The following is a 17,303-nucleotide window of genomic DNA, read 5'->3' as shown; positions in this document are numbered from 1 at the left end:
TGTGGTGTGCGTCTTGATGTTGTTCCATAAATGGAGGGACCTACAGTTTCAAGTCGACTCCGAACGGCAGATATTTTTATGAGGAGCTTTTTCATGGCAGAAATACACTCGAAGGTTGGCCATTGCCTGCCGAGGGGCGACCGCTATTAAAAAAATGTTTTTCTTAATTTTGGTGTTTCACCGAGATTTGAACCAACGTTCTGTCTGTGAATTGCGAATGGTAGTCACGTACGAGACCATTCGGATACGTCGAAATATATATAGCTTAATTAAATTAACTTCCAACTTCTAGATGGACTACCCTCAAGTTTTAAAAATTATTCGACTAACGATATCAAAATTGAAACTTCTCAAGCAATCGATATTATTGCAGAATCTCAGAGCTCAACTTTTTCGTGATGTTCGTCCGTGATTCGCCATTTTGTGAAGTATGTGAATAGTGTAAAGTTGTAGACTGGTATATTTATTTAAATAATATTGCAAGTTATAAATGTATATTCTGTCAACATTTTTGCGTTAGCGGTTGGTGTTAAATTAAATGTAATCTTAAAACTAATTTGAGATGGGGTTAAATTGAAAAAAATTGCTTAGGTGCGTTATTAATTAACAAGTATTTAACAGATTTGTGTACATAATAAAGAAGTGATAAGTGAGAAAACGCTCATAAGTACCCAAATATGTGGTGAAGAATTAAGTATATATCTATAGATAGCACAAGTATAGTAACATTTGCTGAATACAGAAAAATGGTATAATGACATGATACGAAACGACTTTCAACAATTGTTAATATTCTAACCCCGGGAGCAAATCAATATTCTGATTTTTAGATTAGTTGAAATTTACATGGTTTTCGCAATATAAACACTGGACCATTTGCTTCTTTAAATGAAGCTATTTTTGTGTGAAAGAATATTGCATATCCAAAACCATTCTATAGAGCTATATTGTGCTAAAAATAAATCAAACTTATGTCTACCGTGATATTTAAGTATGTCGCAAATGCCACATTAAATAAATTGTAAGAATAACTGCGTCTTTTTCATATATGACGTTTTCAAGGTCATACACAAAAGATATGTAATAATTAAAAGGGTTTAAGGGTTCAGTACTGATGGTGTGTTTTAAGTGTATTTAAAAATTTTATTTTTTAACAGCTTTTGATAATTTTTGAGTAGGGCACCTGCTTAAAACTATAAAAAAAAAACGTTAAAAGCTGACAGCCGGAAATTCATTTTACGCTTAATCGTTAGAAATTATTCAAAAAAAGCTATTTAGAATTAAAATCGATAGCTCGTAAAATTTTACCTAAATCAATAAATAAATATGCTGCTGCTTTTGTTATAGCAACTTCTTAAACCCTGATTAGATGATAAGAGCGGTTAAACCATCAATCGGTGTTGTTGTTGTAGCAGCATAAACATTCTCCATACAATTACGGGGAATGTTGTGGAATAACAGTCCTTGGCCGGATAAGAAATCTGGGTCGTTCCATGGACTAACATGGAACATGGAAATTACTGTCGTGGAAACGACATTAGACAACGTTATCTATAGGCAAGACCAGGAAGCGAGCAAGGAAGGGGTTAGATGTAAGTAAGCTGATACAACAACAACAAGGGGTTAGATGGAGCAGTCAAGGGTTTACTGTAGATATGTGAATAGATGATTATTATCATACGGTGTTCCTTCACAGGCCTTACCAATCTATCGAAATTTTCTCTTATACGAGTATAACCATATTGTGCCATTTGTCTTTCGTTTTCGATATAGTACTAAGTGGTGTTCTTGATGGTCGCGAGCTTCTTACACCATATTCTTTAATATTCCAGCAGATACCTTCGAAACAGTTAATTTCTACTTACATCTAAAAGATTTACATCCTAGCTTATAAGAAATTTGTATATTAGGTGAATACGTCTAAATGTTTAAGTTGGCGAATCGTGCATACTTACAAATTGACGCGTGCTGTTTTACGAACGGGAAATATTTGTGCAAACTTTGTTTATGAGCTGTTTGGCAATATCGATTTACACTTGAGAAGGTTTTATTCCCTGCGTTCAAACTTTACCAGGTAGTTTACGAGCTAAAATCAATGTGGTTACTTACGCAGACTATAAAAAAGTTTTAAAAATTTAAACTTGGTTTACGAGGATTAGGTTTTACCGTATACATATGATGTGGTTTATTTAATTAAATTATTACTTTATTTAATGTTTGTTTTATTACATTTTATATTCCCTGATTTAAGGAAAGTTCAAAAATACGATTTATTTTTTTGGTAATTATCTATTTCGTGGTGTAAATAGAAATATTTGTCAAACAAATGTGGGCATCAATTAATTCGTATTGCCCTAGACAAATAATAGAGCGCGTAAAGGTAAAAATATAGATTACCATCACTCAAAATCATTTTTTTAGTAAAAAAAATTGATTAATTTTGCGCACCACGTATAAATTATTGGAAAAAGAAAGAAGGTGTAAGTATTTTGGATATACACATTAACCACCCATATATAGATTGAAAACCACAGCTCTGTACGTTACATCAAAATCATCTTTCATTGGAAACATAGCTTGTAACGTACTCTTCTTTAGTCCTACAATATTTTCCGTAATACATCTTAAAGTTTAGAAGTTGTACGCTTACCCCACGTGGTCGCTGTCTGACCGTTTCAATAATAACACGAGTGGGACACAACCAACGAGTCGAATATTCTTTGTTTGGAGAACAGGTGTTTTGCGGGAAACTTACAATGAAAACTGTTTTTATTGATTATATATTTTTATATTTGGAAATCTGTTTGTAGTGGTGTAATAAGCATGTGAAACTTTGCATTTCTCTTTTTTTGACATTCGGCTGCTTTATAGAAATAATTTTACTTATTGAAGTTTTTATTGAGCTGTGTTGCTTTTTCCATGAATTTACAAGTATTTAGGGGTGAAATCCGCTATAATTTGAAAACATTTTGTCTTTTGCAACATTGTGATTGTTAAAAATGTGTATTTTTCAGAATTTTGAACTGTTTGGGCCAAGGGAAGATGGCTTTAAGAAGCCATTAGCAGTGTTTAGGGGAAAAGCGATGAAGCATTTTCCAAGCATTTAATGGTGAAATCATTTCTGAGCGCAAGAACTTCTCTCTAAAATTATTAAACCAAAACCAGGAAATCCAACTTCCAATTAATGAAAAAAATTCTTTATGTGTACAATACATTTTCGGGTTAAATTTTTCACAGTTTCACATAATTAAATTTTTTCTTCGATCCCACTAGTATAAGCTCAAAGCGATGATTTCTTCAACGGTAACAGCAACTACCTTTAATTTAGCATATTAATAAATTTAATAATTTTATATAATAATTTACTATATATAATATATTATATATTCAAATGGACCTACCTATAGTTTCAAGCCGACTCCGACAGATATTTTTTATAAAGAGCTTTTTCATGACAGAAATACACTCGGCAGTTTCTTTTATTTCTTCATTTTGGTGCTTCACCGAGATTCGAACATACTTTCTCTCTAAATTCCAATGGTAGTCACGCACAAACCCATTCGGCTACGACAGCCAAATATATATAATAATTTAATATCATTATGTAATACATAGTTGTCCTTTACCCCCTTTTGTTGGCTGTTTGGTCGAGCTCCTTCTTCAATTAGTGGTGTGCGTTTTGATGTTTTCTCAAAAATGGAAGGACCTACAGTTTTATGCCGCTTCCGAACGGCAGATGGTTTTTGATGAGGTGCTTTTTTATATCACAAATACACTCTGAGATTTTCCATTTTTTGCTGAAAGGCGACCACTATTAGAAAAAACTTCCTTTCCATCATTTGGCGTTTCATGCCATGAGGTAGTAAAAAATTAACAAACTTACGTTTCTAGGAAAAATTTACCAACGGAGTTGGGCATGGTACAACCGCTATAGATTACAAAAGTTTGAAAAAAAAAAACGTTTCCACGACAGTCGGTTCTACGTTACCGAAACGACCCGGATTTATATCCGGCCAAGGACTGTCACTCCAGCAATATTCCCCGTATGTAAGTATGGGGAATGTTTATGCTGCTACAACAACAACAGCTTGAAAGTAGGTTGAAACATCACTATTTTACCAAACAAAAAAATGGTGGCTTCCTTCTGCAATCAATAAAAAGCGATAGGAAAAAACATGTCGAACCTTTTTTTAACTTCCCCAATAATTTCAAAAACTTTGATATATGTATGTATATACATATATGATATACATGTGAATATGATATACACTTGCCAGAAAAAGTATCCGTACATAAAGAAATGTAAGCAACATATTAAGAAATTCATTGTAAAATAAACTTAAACATTTTAAAATTGTATGAGAAATGTTTAGTCAGTAATTTTTCTACAATACATTATATATTTTTTCCTAAGTACATCCTTTATAATGAAATTTCACAAAGCAAAAATAAAAAAACCTCACCTCGAAACAGAAAAAGTAATCGTACATTGCAATATACGGTTAGAGTATTCATATTTAACAAAAAAAAAAAGGTGTTAATAACTTGTGGGATAACCTTTCCGCTTGAGGACCTCCGCCAGTCGATGTAGCATGGAATGAACCAATTTAGAAGTATCATCTTTGATAATTCTGCTCCATTCATTAATTATTACGTTTTAAGCTGTGGTGACGGATCCTGCGCTCCGGTAATACCCACAAATGCCGAATGTTTGGGATCATTATCATACTGAAACCAGAAATCATCACCAAGCTCTAACTGTTGAACGCTTTGCATCGTGTTACTTTTTTAAATATTTATTTAAGAAAATTGATCCATTGTGTACTCTATAAAAACAGACCATCACACCTCTCCGCCATGCTTAACAGTTGGTACAAGTTTTCTTTTTTCGAGCGCAGTATCGCTCTTACGCCACACTAGTTTTCTTGCCAAATATGCAATATTTGCTTTCATCTGAAAATAGAACACATTCTCTAAATTCTGGAGGCTTGTTAACATATTCATTTGCAAAATCCATGCTTTTTTCTATTGATTTCGGATATGTACGGTTTTCTACGTACTACACGTCCGCGATGCCCATCTTTTTTAAGTATTTTACGTACAGTATCGTCGTGCACATGCTTGCTAAAGGAATTTGACATGTTTTTACATATTTGAGAAGCTGCAATTGAGGATTATTTTTCACTGGTTGCAATATGGTTTATTCTTCACGAACTTGCTTGCTAGGTCGACCAGAACGTGACTTTGACACAATTGAACCAAATGTATTGTATGTTTTCACAACATACTACACAGAAGAGTGAAAGATCGCGGAAAGATTTACCTTCATTTCTAGGATTCAGGATAATTTTTCACTCGCCAACACTAATTTCCTTAGTTTTGAGGGCCATCACTATTTCTTGTATGCAAAAACTTTAAAATAACTCCAAACTAAAATAATAAACTAAAGAAAAACTGTTATTGGGTATGAATATGCCACTACATACTGCGGGGAATCCCTCTTTTCATGTGTACGAAAACTTTTTGCTTGGTTGAAGTGAAGTTTTTTGTTTTGCAAAATTTAAATTTCAAATATGTATTTAGAAAAAATGGATAGAAATTGTAGAAAAAACAGACTAAACATTTCTCATAAAAGTTTAAAATGTTTTAGTTTTTTTTTACAACGAATTTTTTAACACGTTCCTTTCATTTATTTGTGTACGGATACTTTTTTTGGCAAGTGTTAGGGTACGTGTATATTAGGGTGGTCTTATTTGACCTACTAATTTTTTTTTTTAATTTTTGTCAATTGTTTTTCAATAAATGTGAAATGCAGTAGCAGTATTTGCGTATATACAAGGTGAAGTCCAAAATAAACAAGACTGAGCTAAAATAGAAAAGACGGGAGCTTTGTTCTGATAACTTCGAGTTTATTTATTCTACTCTTGATAAACTGTTTTGCGCGATCTAAAAGCTTTTCGAAAGAGTGCTTCAGGTCATTGACTGGAATGCCCTTTAGGATGTCGGTACAAGCCTTCTGGATGGCCTCTACGGACCAAAACGTTTTCCTTTCATGGCCAAATGCAAAACGCCAAGTAGAAAATTACATTGGCGGTTTGACCAGTTGGCACGAACTTCTTGTGGAGAATTCCTTTGAAATTGTAAAAACAAATGAGCATCGTCTTGATTTTTGTTTTCTCATTTTTGTACCGATGACACAAACATACTGATAATTTAGACGCAATAACTTCGCTTCCACTGAACCGAATGTCACCAAGCTTTCACTGAAAGTCAGCTAGGGATGTAACTTCCGACGCACTAAATCGTTAAAAAGATGGCGCCATGTTTATTTTGGACTTCACCTTGTACATACATATGTATGTATGTATATAAATATATTTACATATAATAAAAAATACCAGCCTCATAAAGATATCTGCCCTTCCGAATCGGATTAAAACCTTAGGTTCCTCTATTTGTGGAAGAGCATCAAGACGCACACCACGAGCTCGGCCTAACAGCCAAAAAAGGGTCCAAGCGCCAATTATAGAAATATATGATATATTAGCCGTAGCCGAATGGGTTGGTGCGTGACTACCATTCGGAATTCACAGAGAGAACGGAGGTTCGAATCTCGGGGAAACACCAAAATTAATGAAACGTTTTTTCTAATATCGATCGCCCCTCGGCAGGCAATGGCAAACCTCCGAGTGTATTTCAGCCATGAAAAAGCCCGTCATAAAAAATATCTGCCGTTCGGAGTCGGGTTGAAACTGTAGGTCTCTCCATTTGTGGAGACGCACATCGCAAATAGGAGGAGGAGCTCGGCCAAAGACCCAAAAAGGGTGCACGCGCCAATTATATATATATATATATATATATATGATATATTATTTATAGACACATGTAGGTAATTAAATACAGTGAGTAAAGAAAGTATTGGCACACTGGAAAAATCTAAGTTCTCAGTGCTATAACTTTTCTTCTAATAAAAGTATAAAAAAATAGAAAACGGTATTTTCTAAATGTATTTATTTATTACGTATCTGAACAAAAGAAAATTAATTTCGACTTAGGTTTCCAAGCTCAACCTTTAAAGGTAAAATAAGGCACAAATTCACATTATTTACAACCTGCAGTATACTGATATACCAGATTGGAGAACAATTCTTGCCAACAGGTGTTACTTCGTGCTCAGTAGGCAGTTGTGAAGTAGAACTCTCTTTTTATGGACCGAACTGACACTCTACAAAATGCTCGTCATTCCCGTTATTCTATATGGCGCAAAAGCTTGGACGGTGTCAACAGCAGATGTGAAAGTGCTGCGACCATTCGAGAGACCAATTCTACGTAAGATTTTTGGCCCCCTCCGCGTTAATGAGGAGTACCGCATACGGTGGAACAGATTGCTGTATGAGCTACAGGAACATGGGCATAGACAAGTGTGTAAAAATACAGCGGCCACGCTAGCTTGGCCAAGTCACCCGTATGAAAGAAGACGCTCCAGCAAGGAAAATCTAGGACGCGGTACCCCAAAAAGGAAGACGAGGAAGAGGAAGACCAAGATCTGCAGGGCTTGTCAGCACTCGAGATTTCCAACCGTCACTAGCGAGCGCAGGACAGAAATAGCTGACACGCTATTTTGGATTTGGCCAAAACCGATACACTGCTTTAGTACTAGTCGAACTACAGAGAGCACTTAATATTTATTTTAATTACTGCTCTGAGCTAGTAGCAGTAACGAAACGTAGCTTGGAGCAAAACTGTTGATCCCGTTGTTGTTGTTGTTGTAAGAGCATAAACATTTACCATACATATATTGGCAATGCTGCTGAAGTGACAGTCCTTGGGCGGATATAAATCCGGGTCGTTCCGGTTACATAGAACCGTCTGTCGTGGGAACGTGTTGATCCCATGTTCTATGCTACCTGCTCCACTACTCCATCTGTTCCAAGTTCAGAGCAGTAGCGGGAGCAAAAATCTAAGAAAAAGAAATTTACTTACCTTGCGGAGTAATCGAAGCAGGCTCTTTCTCACAAGTGCTCTTTTAACACAAGTGCCACGTCGTTACGTTTTGAGATCTTAGCCGCTAGGGAAAGCAAATGGATATGAGTGGATATTTTTATTTATTTTTTGGAACGCGGAACTTGAAATTATATCAATTTCAATCATTTCAGAATAGCTGAGTTGTGGGTTAACTAAAAAAATCACAAAATTTCCAAAACGAACAAAAAAAGGTTGTAACTATTGTATTATATACACTTTAGTTAATAACAAAAATTTCAACCACATCGATCAAACATAACACCATTATTCCCATGGCAGCCGGTTCTACGTTACCGGAATGACTCGGGTTTTTCCCGACCAAGGGCTGCCACCCCAGTAAATTAGCCCTGTCTAGTGAACAGCATATCACCCTACCCCTTACGTCACAGGAACAACTCCATGCAGTAACCTTGCTCCAAATGCTTCTCCTCAGGGCTGGAATTGAATTCATCCCTGGGCCAGAAGTATTCTATTGCTGCGTCTGCCATAACGGCTCCACCCGAACTCTACCTCAGTTAGGTGAAATAAGTGCAACGGGTGGAGCCACCTTAAGACCTGTTCAGGCCTTAAGACCCATAGGGAGTGGTCCACATTCTATGTGCCCACGTGTTGCTCCCGCCAGCAGGCGTCTGATGCCTCCACGGCTACTACTCCCCCTGATAGGCCGGCACCACTAACCGCCACCGCAACCCACACTTCCACGGTAAGGAGCCTATCGGAGCAACAAAACTCCCCCGACTTGGCCCAGCCCCTTCCCTCCTGCTCCGCCCCCCGTGGCGCGGCCGCCCACCATCATCAGGCCGCAAGAACTACAGCGGATTGCACAGCAGGCCCTACGTAGGCAACCACACGCGTCCCTCACACTGGTGCTGAAGCACCTGGGACCATTGGGAGTAGGATGTCTCACAAGGGTTTTCAATCTGTCCTTAGCCACTCTCATCATCCCTGACAAGTGGAAAGCAGGGAGAGTGGTCCCACTACTGAAACCTGGGACACCCACCAACCAAGGGGAATCTTATCGTCCGATAACTCTCCTTTCCCCAGTAGTGAAGACACTTGAAGCCCTCCTACTCCCACTCTTCACGAAACACCTAGCCCCAGCCCCACATCTGCACGGTTTCCGACGAGTGCATAGCACCACCACTCCACTCACCGCCATAAACGCCCAGATAAACCGCGGGCTTAACCAAAACCCCCCTGCGAGAGGACTGTCCTAGTAACGTTGGACCTGAAGAAGGCTTTCGACACAGTCAGCCATTCCACGCTACTAGATGATATTTATCAGTCGACACTCCCGCCATGGCTGAAGAGGTGGTCCGCAAACTACCTGAGCGGTCGTCACTCGTCAGTGATTTTTAGAGATCAAACATCAAAGCAGAGAAAATTTAGCAAGGTTTACTTTTCTCCCTTGCTGTTCAACTTCTACATCTAGAAGCTCCCCCAACCACCAGAGGGAGTCTCCCTGGCCTCATTCGCTGACGACTGTACGATAATGGCGTCGGGCAATGACATCGACGTGAACAACAACCTCACCGACCTTTCTCCCTTTTTCACTGTGAGGAATCTCCAACTTTCCCACTAAGTCCACGGCGACCCCCTTTATCACCGGGACAAAGGAGGTCAAAGTGCAACTTAAGGTAAAAGTCGACGACACACCAATACTGACTGTTAACAACCCCAAAATCTTGCGAGTTATCTTCGACAGTTTCCTCTCCTTCTCTGCACATACAACCGCTATTGGCACTAAAGTCCAAAATCGCAACAAAGTCCTCAAATCGCTTGCCGGCAGTACTTGGGGCAAAGGCAAAGAACTGTTGCTATCGACATTTAAGGCAAATGGTCGGTCGGTTCTAAACTATGCTGCGTGTGTCTGGTCACCTGGAACTAGTAACACGCAGTAGATAAAGCTACAGACATGTCAAAATACTGCCATTCGGACAGCGACCGGTTGCCTCCTGACGTCCCTGTTCAACACCTTCACAACAAGGCACAAATGCTCCCTATAATGAAACATAGTAAACTGCTCAGCAATCAGTTGCTGCTAGGATGTTACCGCAGGTTTCATCCCTGCAGAGACCTGCTTGAGCCTGAGCCGCCTCCCATAAACGTCAGGAGACACCTCCTAAACTACGCCGACGAAATCCAGGACAAAACTGACAGAAATTTACTGGGCCAGACAGTGTTTAGACAGTCAATAAACGACATTCACTGATAGACCGTCACCACCTTCTTAAGCTCCCGTCCTGTGAATGCCGTAATCGGAGTCCAATCACCACCTATAGCACATGAACAGCTCCAGCTTCCCTGTGAGACACGTGTAACACTGGCACAATTACGTTCTGGATACTGTAGTAGGTTAAACTCATACTTATCCAGAATCGACCCCGACATAACAAACATATGTCCGGCATGTGAAGGCACCCCGCACGACACATGCCCTCTAAAACCTACTCATCTAACAACCCTGTCCCTCTGGATCCAACCCGTCGAAACAGCATGTTTCCTGGGCCTACCTTTACACTGGCAGGGCTTCTATTACTGTACAAACAAACATAACCACCATTACAGTGAAGCCATTAAACCTTTTCGAGCAGAATGGGAATTTATATTCACTGACGAATCCAAATCGTCACCAACACTACAGTAGCGATACCACAATCTCTGTCGTTGCCGTTCCTACACTCTGCTCCGCTTTCACAATAGAAGCAGCGGCCTTGTAATATTTGCCACCTAAACGAGCATGATATATGCAGTAACAATAAATCCGTTATTGAAGCTTTGCTGAACCCGTTGGACAGATGTCGATACTGTAATATGTACACCTGATTTATCAGCGCAACATCTACTGGACGATTTTCCTGCACTAAGCCAGATCCGAACAAAAGTTTTGGTAAAAGCAAACTCTTAGACCTTCTGAGGACCAAGGACTGTCACTTCAGCAGCATTCCCCGTGCATGAATGGGGAGCCATAAGAAATTAACTGCAGCTAAACTAAAATGCAGGTCTACTTGAATATTTGCTTCTGAAACTGTGCCATTACAAAGTTTATTGAATCATACTGTGTCACTAGATTTATTTATCAATTGCCTGAAATTAAGAATATGAAACAAATAATTAGGGGTGTGCGAATCCCATTCGATTCGAATCGAATCGAATCCTAGTCGAGTCGAATATCGAATAGTTCGAAATATTCGAATAGTTCGAAATACTCGAATAATTCGAAATATTCGAATAGTTCAGAATTTCCGAATAGTTTGAAATATTCGAATAATTCGAGCGATTTGAATTATCCGAAGAAATAAAATCCTAAACAGGTTATTCTATTATAGTAATTCTACATAATAAAAATAAAATAAATTTTCTATCATTTAATTATCGTTGAATATAACATTTATCAATAACATTTTGAACAATATAAATAATTATAAGCTAATAAACTTTTCTAATTAAAATTTTCTAAGAATACGTTTGCTCGCGTGTCTAAATAGAATAGCGTTATTTTATTTAAAATTTCGATATAATATTCAATCAAACATAACGAGTTATATTTTTATTTAAAAATAACAACCGAGCAACATTATCAGGTGATAATGAATTGCGCTTTTCAGTCACAATGTCTCCAGCAGTAGAAAACAGCCTCTCACTCTCAACAGACGTAGATGGAATTAGCAAATAACGTCGAGCCAACATTGATAAGAGAGGATATTTAACTGATTCTTTTTTCCACCAATGAATAGGATCATCCCAAGGATCAATATCTGCTGAATACAAATATTGATATCGATACGTACGATTAGAAGAATCGATATCATTTAAAAACCTATATCAAGTTATTTAAAACTACTAATTCTATAAAAATAATGATATCCTAACCGAAGATTAAACAATGAACTTTAAGCCATGTTAATTTTGCTTTTATTAGACCTGAAATCTTCAGAAAAATCGTTTAAAAAAATAAAAAAAAGCATGCACTCAGTTAAATATTCGAATTATCTGAATTATTTAAACTATTCGAATTATTCGAATAGTTCGAACTATTTTAACCATTCGAATAATTCGAATAGTTCGAACTATTCGAATAGTTCAAACCATTCGAATAGTTCGAACCATTCGAATATTCGAGTCGAATCTCGGATCGAATAATTCGGTTCGATTCGCTTCGAATAGTTCGAAATTTCGAATATTCGCACACCCCTACAAATAATTTTGTTAGCGATTTTGACCTTAACGTCATTCCACAAATTTTCTATGGCATTGAGATCAGGGCTCTGCGCCGGCCAATCCAGTACATTAGTTTTTTCTCTTCTGAGCCATTGCTTCACTGTCTTTGCAGTATGCTTTGGATCATTGTCCTGCATAAATGTCCAATTTAATGGCAGAAACTCAAACACAAATGGCTCCATTTTATTCTGGAGTATATCCAGATACTGAAATCTATCCATTTTACCAACCAGGCGAACAATCGGCCCAACACCATGCCAGGAAAAAGCTCTGTCTTTGTGGCCTTTTGCAAAGGCAAGTCAGTGTTTGATATGTCTTTTTGAGAGGAGGGGTTTTTCTGCTTATGCGGCCAAACAGCTGGGCTTCGTTAAGTTGCCTGCCTACAAGCTTTCTGGACACCTGTGAACCAGATTCTTGGTTTATTTCAAGCATTATTTGCCGTGCCGACTTGAAAGGATCAGCTTTGCTCTTGCGTATTTTAGCTCTATCCACATTAACATCAGTTTTCCGCGTTAGTTTTCTTTCCGTTTTTTTGCTTAGATACGATGAATCTTTCTTAACTAAATTATAAACCATTTTCCTAGAGCGCATCATCATTTCAGCTATTTCTTTATAGCTTTTTCCGTTTTGACTCATACGGTATATAACAGCTCTTTTCTCTGGCGTGCAATGTTTTCCACGTCCCATTTTTAGTAATTGCTTTAAAAGTTTAAAGAAACAAAAAATTATACTAAAAATCGCTGAAACAATATTAAAGATTTACTCTCCGTTGCACAAGTTAAAATGCGCTATTTTTGTGTCCACTTCAAAACAGCAATAAGCATAAATAAAATAGAACGCAAAAAATTCCATCGATAAAAAACTGTAAATTCCTCGCAAATGTAAGCTTAATAACGGTAATAAATGTAAACAAACAAATTTCTTTGATCAAAGCAGATTTCGCACTAAAAACTTAACATATAAGGTTCACATTTGTGCTATTTATCTGTCCATGTCTGTGTATATTAAATATTATTATTATTATATAATATATTATATGTATATATTAAATTATTATTATAATATGTAATACTAATATAAATTATTATTATAAATTATAATTATTTTTATAAAATTATTAAATTTATTAATATGCTAAATTTGTGGTAGTTGATGTTACAACTCCGACTCCATACCAAGAGAAGCATACTCAAATCATATTGCCTCCACCGTGTTTGACTTTTTTTTTGTCAACCGCGGTGAGAGCTCTTGCGTTTTGGGACATCTGGCATTTCGCCCAGTATCATTTCCACGACCCATCTTTGAATGAAATTCGTTATTCATGTTACATTCAATATTTTTTATTAATTAGTCAAATTGCGAGCGATATCCGCAAAGAAAAAGAAACAGGCTGAAATAAAAATTTTGTGTAAATCTGTGCACATCTACTATATAACATCATAATAAAACTCAACTTTAGAACGAGTGTCAATTAGATCTGACGTAAATATTAGTGAGACCAGACAATAGCCCATGCCCAACTTAAATTTTACTAAAGCATACGCTGATTTGTCCAAGTTTGGTCTGGACCAAATTTGGCACTTCTTTACTTGTTTGTATATAAAAAATGTTTTAAGTTTATTATATAAGTACAATGATTCACATATGATCATTATTCTTTTGTGGGTCATTAAATAAACTTGGTCTAGTTTTATTTGAAAACAAGAGAATCGGACCTTTTTTCTATCAAGAGTTAATCGGTTTATTGAATATATAGTATTATCACTGAAATTTGGAAATGATCTGAAATACGTTAAAACACACTTTCAAAGTTAAAAGAAACCATACGAAAAAATTACCTAGATAATGGATGAATTTAAATAATGTATTTCCTCTGAAAGGATAGACGTTGACAAGAAAAATTTTTTTCTGGAAAATTTTTCCCATACAACCGCCTTTCATGCTTATCACAAACATACAAATAGCTTTGTCAGGCAGCTATTTCGAAACATTGTTTTATCTTGCAATAATTTAAATGTTATGGAAATTTTAGCAAATATTCGAATATTTTGAAATTTGCAAAAATTTTCGTTTTATCCTTTCTATATACCCTTTTCTTCTTTTCTTTTCATTCATATCCTTTTCTATTTATAGATGGGCTATTAAAAAATTAAAGGAGCATTTTTAAGCTGAAAGTATGGTTTAAGTGTAATAAAGACAAATCACATAAAATACAAAACTGAAGCCAAGTTCACATGAACTCGAGTAACCGAGATAGTATACTTCTGATATTTGTATAACTTGAACAACTTTTTGCATATATTTTGAAGTAGAATAGTCTCGTCTAATTTAAGATTTGACTTCGAGCTAAGTATACAAAAAGTCCATCGGAGGCGACATTAGCGCTTTTGCAAAGCAATTAGCCTTTGACTTTTTCCGAAATGGGTAATAACGCAACTACATCTAATAAGAAAGTAGATGCTGCTGAAACAGTTAAGGAATTTCTTGAGCAAGCCAAAGAAGAATTTGAAGATAAATGGCGCCGAAATCCAACAAATACTGCAAGCCTGGATGATTTTGAACGTATTAAGACCTTAGGTACCGGTTCTTTTGGACGCGTTATGATTGTTCAGCATAAACCGACAAAAGACTATTACGCCATGAAGATTCTTGACAAACAAAAGGTTGTTAAACTTAAACAGGTGGAGCATACCTTGAACGAAAAACGTATTCTCCAGGCTATTCAGTTTCCGTTCCTGGTTTCTCTCCGCTATCACTTCAAGGATAATTCTAATTTGTATATGGTATTGGAATATGTTCCAGGCGGAGAAATGTTTTCACATTTACGTAAAGTGGGTCGTTTTTCGGAGCCACATTCTCGATTCTACGCTGCACAAATTGTACTTGCTTTTGAGTACCTCCACTATCTTGATCTTATTTATCGAGACCTAAAACCGGAGAACTTATTGATTGACTCACAAGGATATCTCAAGGTCACGGACTTCGGATTTGCTAAACGTGTCAAAGGCCGCACATGGACATTATGTGGCACTCCTGAATACCTAGCTCCGGAGATTATTTTATCTAAAGGTTATAACAAGGCTGTCGACTGGTGGGCCCTTGGAGTACTCGTGTATGAAATGGCAGCTGGCTACCCGCCATTTTTTGCAGACCAACCCATCCAAATATATGAAAAAATCGTATCGGGAAAAGTGCGTTTTCCTTCTCATTTTGGCTCTGATTTGAAAGACTTGTTGCGCAATCTTTTGCAAGTCGATTTAACAAAACGTTACGGTAATTTAAAAGCAGGTGTCAATGATATTAAAAATCAAAAGTGGTTTACGTCGACCGACTGGATTGCAATCTTCCAGAAAAAAATTGAAGCACCATTTATTCCACGGTGTAAAGGGCCCGGTGATACTAGTAACTTTGATGATTATGAGGAAGAGGCGCTTCGAATTTCCAGCACTGAAAAGTGTGCAAAGGAGTTTGCTGAATTCTAATTGTGTTATAAAATTTTTTACATACTGACGCGTATGGACAAAATTAAATATTGACCTAATTAGGAGCATTAAAAAACACATAAACATAAAAATATACTTTATAATTACGCTCGACATGTCTTATCTCGTGTACCAGGTAGTTCAATGGTGTTCTTTAAACTACCTACAAATAATTACTTTGAAGCCTATAATTTAAATCAAAATTATTTTAATTGTGAGCACTTCACAAATGATTTGCCAACTATACGCACTGCTCCTTAATTAAAAAAAAAAAATATTTGAAGGGCAATAGTTCAACGTCCTCTTATCAATTTTCTGGTCATGCCGTGCAACAAAACCTTCAAGGATCATCAAAAAAGTATAGAGGCATAAATTAAAAACCAACGTACATTTAGGGACAGCGCTTTTGTTGCTTTATCTGGCATTAAATATAAAATATATTACAATGGTCAGAGATTTGGAACCATCGTATGCGATTACTTGGACACTACTTCGAAATGAAATATGTATGTATAAAACTCATTTCGTATTTTTCCAAAACTTACTTTTAGCTGTATATTCAAAAGCAGGCATTTGCTTCTACATACAAAAAATTGTATTGAACAATGACACAAGGCGAATCTGTACAAAGTGATATTATTAGAGCAGCTGATTTGCTTTTTTCTTGCTTGGCATTTTCTCTTGATTTGATATTTTGAATGCCAATGTGGCCCGCTTCCTTGTTGCTTTGTTTCTTTAATAAATAAACAATTGTGCAAGAAGCAAATGTCTGTTTTACCATTATACTAAGTGCAGTTACGGATTAGACTTAATCGGAAGTTGGCTAAAAGAAGCTTTCTCATTGTCCGATTAATTCCTATCTTTCATATGTATCTTCAAGTTAAGTTTATCGGAAGCTCGATTGCTGGTTAGTTGCTACAGTTTATACAACTACTCCATTATTATTTAATTCATTAAAAAAAAAAACATTCCTTAAACCTTATGGGTATTGTCTATTTCTGTTTTCAAGGGGACAGATACCTGTAAACGGCCAAATTTTCCCTGATTTTCATTAAAATTATTTAAAATGAAGAAGTCAATATATTTTTTTTAAAATTGGCATACAGTTTATTTAATTCAAGTAATATAATTTTTTTTTATTTTAACCACTTAAAATGGCGGGTGGACACTCAATTCTTCCAGGAAGGTCGCAGCGGGGCTTCTCAATCGGCGGACATTGTAGGATCGGCGTCAGTGATCTGAATACAAAAAACCAAACATTTTTTTGTTTATTAATGTCATAATTTCTATATGAATTAAAATGAAAAAAAAATTCGCTGAATAAATGCTTAAAAAGAAAATGAACTTTGGGGCGATTTTTCCTACTATTTTTGCTTCGAAAAAATTATTTTATAATCTTAAAAAAGATGTGTGCAAAATTTCAGGGAGATCGGTCCATAACTTTTCGAGTTATCGTGTACGCCAATTCGAAAAATATAGTTTTGACAAAAACGCGTCTGAAGTTTGAATACAACGTAACTATACCTCTCCCAGCGCTCGAACGCAAAGAATAGAGTCACGGTTGACGATTATAAT

General features: G+C 36.5%; 1 protein-coding gene across 6 annotated transcripts in view; it reads left to right on the top strand.

Annotated features, from left to right (window-relative positions):
* Positions 1–368: 368 nt before the first annotated feature.
* LOC129246913 (cAMP-dependent protein kinase catalytic subunit 1) overlaps positions 369–17,303 on the top strand; it is a 34,049-nt gene continuing 17,114 nt past the window's right edge. For 2 of the 6 annotated variants that reach the window (XM_054885649.1, XM_054885654.1), the window contains exons 1-2: positions 402–591; positions 14,380–16,234. In XM_054885649.1, coding sequence (XP_054741624.1) covers positions 14,667–15,728 — 1,062 coding nt within the window. In that variant the 5' untranslated portion in view covers positions 402–591; positions 14,380–14,666 and the 3' untranslated portion in view covers positions 15,729–16,234. Of the gene's footprint in view, positions 592–14,379; positions 16,235–17,303 lie in introns of all 6 variants that reach the window. The other 4 variants (XM_054885652.1, XM_054885650.1, XM_054885651.1 and 1 more) reach the window with 4 other exon arrangements.

Source organism: Anastrepha obliqua, chromosome 5, assembly GCF_027943255.1.
Source record: "Anastrepha obliqua isolate idAnaObli1 chromosome 5, idAnaObli1_1.0, whole genome shotgun sequence".
NCBI classification, from domain to species: domain Eukaryota; kingdom Metazoa; phylum Arthropoda; class Insecta; order Diptera; family Tephritidae; genus Anastrepha; species Anastrepha obliqua.
The sequence above is the reverse complement of the archived record's forward strand: the minus strand, read 5'-3'. Positions and strand labels throughout refer to the sequence as shown.